Below are 2,776 nucleotides of genomic sequence, written 5' to 3' on the forward strand. Positions count from 1 at the left end.
AGACCCCCCCGCGGGCACTAGACCACCGCTCTGTCCCCGGGCTGGTTAGTGCGGATCTCTCCAGCCCTGCCGGAGCTCCTCTGACCCCGTGTTCAATGCCCGGAGGACCCAGCGCCCCCCGCCCGGAGGATACCCCGGCCGACCCCTGATGGGGCCACCAGAGGCGCCCCTTTACTTCAGACCCAGCGCCGAGCGGACCATGCCATGATGATCCTTCTTCCTCTGCTGTTGCTGCTGAGCTCCCTGGGCTCGGTGTCGCCGGTGTCCGGGAGGACTGAGGGGGCCCCGTGTTCCCGGGGCCCTGCGTGCGACCCCCGGCGGCGGCGGGACGCGGGGGGGCGCGGCGGCGTGTACGAGCACCTCGGGGGAGCGCCGCGGCGCAGGAAACTTTACTGCGCGACCAAATACCATCTGCAGGTTCACCCGTCCGGGAGGGTCGACGGATCACTGGAGGAGAACCACCAGCTTAGTGAGTTTCGGGGTCATATAGCTCCTCTAGACATTTATTATTAATAATATTAATGTTATTATTATTAATACATTATTTTTCTGCTCAAACGCCTGCTTGGAACGGCTACGCCCGAGGTGTCAGGACATGATGCCCTTTATGTCCAGTGAGAGATGGGGACAATAGCCTTTTAGTCTTTAGGGTTTAACAGGATCGAGTCTCTAACGTTTAACGTTCAATTTAAACGCCCTGAATTACTTTATTGATTCAATCATTTAATCCAAAACGATTTACTACCATCATTTATTTATCGGTGGATGATTTAGAAAAGCGAAACCTAATGTGCTTCAGGACGTCGTGGTGCCAAACGTCCCATTTAATGTTGAACGCTCAGGCCTTATGGGAGCTGTTTTATTAACTGTTTTTATTATACATCAACGAGATCGTGGAACGAAAAACATAAAAAAAGAAAAAAAAAAAAAAAAAAAGATCGCCACATTTGGTAAATGACGGCGGATTGTCCGTTTCTTTATTTTTGGGGTGGGACCCGAAACGGGTCGAGACCCAGACCCCGGAGGAACAAAAGACTCACATCCCGCGAGGCTCAGAGCTCACAGCCTTCGGGTCTCGAACTCGGAAACTCTCAACCCCCGCTAGAAGCCAAAGGCTGTAACCCTACTTTAATCTAACCGGTGTTTGTCTGGTCCCAAATCTCAGGCATCATGGAGATCACCGCGGTGGACGTGGGCGTTGTGGCCATCAAAGGGATCTTCTCGGGTCGGTACCTGGCCATGAACGACAAAGGGCGTCTGTACGCCTCGGTAAGCATTCATTAATACAGATTGTGGTGTGCTCAGGCCACAGGCATCTATTACAATGCATTGCTAACTGATAGATATTAGGCCTAGCAGAAATCACTGAAGTACCTCTAGCATACGGAGGTCAGTTATCTGGGTCTCAAATACGAGGATGTAGAAACAGAGTTTTTCATGAAGAAGCCTCATTATGTGGGTCTGATGGAGTCAGACTCTGGCCCTCATCATGTGGGTCTGATGTGTCAGACTCGGCCCTATCATGTAGGTCTGATGTGTCAGACTCGGCCCTCATCATGTAGGTCTGATGGAGTCAGACTCGGCCCTATCATGTAGGTCTGATGGAGTCAGACTCGGCCCTCATCATGTAGGTCTGATGGAGTCAGACTCGGCCCTCATCATGTAGGTCTGATGGAGTCAAACTCTGGCCCTCATCATGTGGGTCTGATGTGTCAGACTCGGCCCTATCATGTGGGTCTGATGTGTCAGACTCGGCCCTCATCATGTAGGTCTGATGGAGTCAGACTCGGCCCTATCATGTAGGTCTGATGGAGTCAGACTGGGCCCTCATCATGTAGGTCTGATGTGTCAGACTCGGCCCTCATCATGGGGGTCCGATGGAGTCAGACTCGGCCCTATCATGGGGGTCCGATGGAGTCAGACTCGGCCCTATCATGGGGGTCCGATGGAGTCAGACTCGGCCCTATCATGGGGGTCCGAGGGGGTGAGTGTGCCTGCAGTGCGTTGCGTTGGGGTTGTGTGTTGAGCCTGTCTCCTCTCCTGCTCCCCCAGGAGGTGTTCAACAGGGAGTGTGAGTTCATCGAGCGGATCCACGAGCTGGGCTACAACACGTACGCGTCCCGCCACCACTCCACGGAGCAGCCGGCCGCCCCGGGGCCCTCGGGGGCCCGGCGCCGCGCCAGCGCCAAGCGGCAGTGGTACGTGTCCATCAACGGGAAGGGCCGGCCGAGGAGGGGGTTCAAGACCCGAAGCACGGACAAGGCCTCCCTGTTCCTGCCCCGCGTCCTCGGCAACAAAGACCACGAGATGGTGCGCCGCCTACTGAGGGACCGGCAGGGGCCCCCCAGGGACCCCCGCCACCCCGCCCAACACGGCGGACGCAAGGACCGCAGGAGGCGCCGGCACCGTGGCGGGAAGGGCCGCGGCCGGGGGGAGGAGCACTGAGGTCCGGAGGCTGCGATTGGCTGAGCCTGTGGCGTCTGACCCCAGACGATTGGCCCACCGAGAGACCTAAGATGGACGCCTCCTGTCAGCGATTGGTGCTGGGTAGCGAGGCCGAGGGACCGGGCTGGCAGACCGTCGGCCCCAGGACTCACCTGGACACGAAGGAGGACGCTGAGACCGGAAACACCGGAGGGACGTCGCTTGAGTCCTTAAGAACTTTTATTAAGTCTAGTCCTTCAACACACAGTAGTGTGGCCACCTACAGTTCTCCTTTAATACGTCATAAGCTTTAAGACCGCGTAGAACATAACATTGGGATATATTTAAGTGT

The 2,776-nt window shown here is 56.2% G+C and overlaps 1 protein-coding gene across 1 annotated transcript; it reads left to right on the forward strand.

Moving 5' to 3' along the window:
• Positions 1 to 204: 204 nt before the first annotated feature.
• Positions 205 to 2,445, forward strand: fgf3 (fibroblast growth factor 3; the record flags this gene model as incomplete). The annotated part of the gene is made up of 3 exons (XM_079736069.1): positions 205 to 469; positions 1,166 to 1,269; positions 2,053 to 2,445. 3 exons carry the CDS (start codon positions 205 to 207, stop codon positions 2,443 to 2,445), a joined length of 762 nt encoding a protein of 253 aa, XP_079592195.1.
• Positions 2,446 to 2,776: the final 331 nt, after the last annotated feature.

Source organism: Pollachius pollachius (assembly GCF_949987615.1).
Source record: "Pollachius pollachius genome assembly, chromosome: 5".
In the NCBI taxonomy this organism is placed as follows: Eukaryota; Metazoa; Chordata; class Actinopteri; order Gadiformes; family Gadidae; genus Pollachius; species Pollachius pollachius.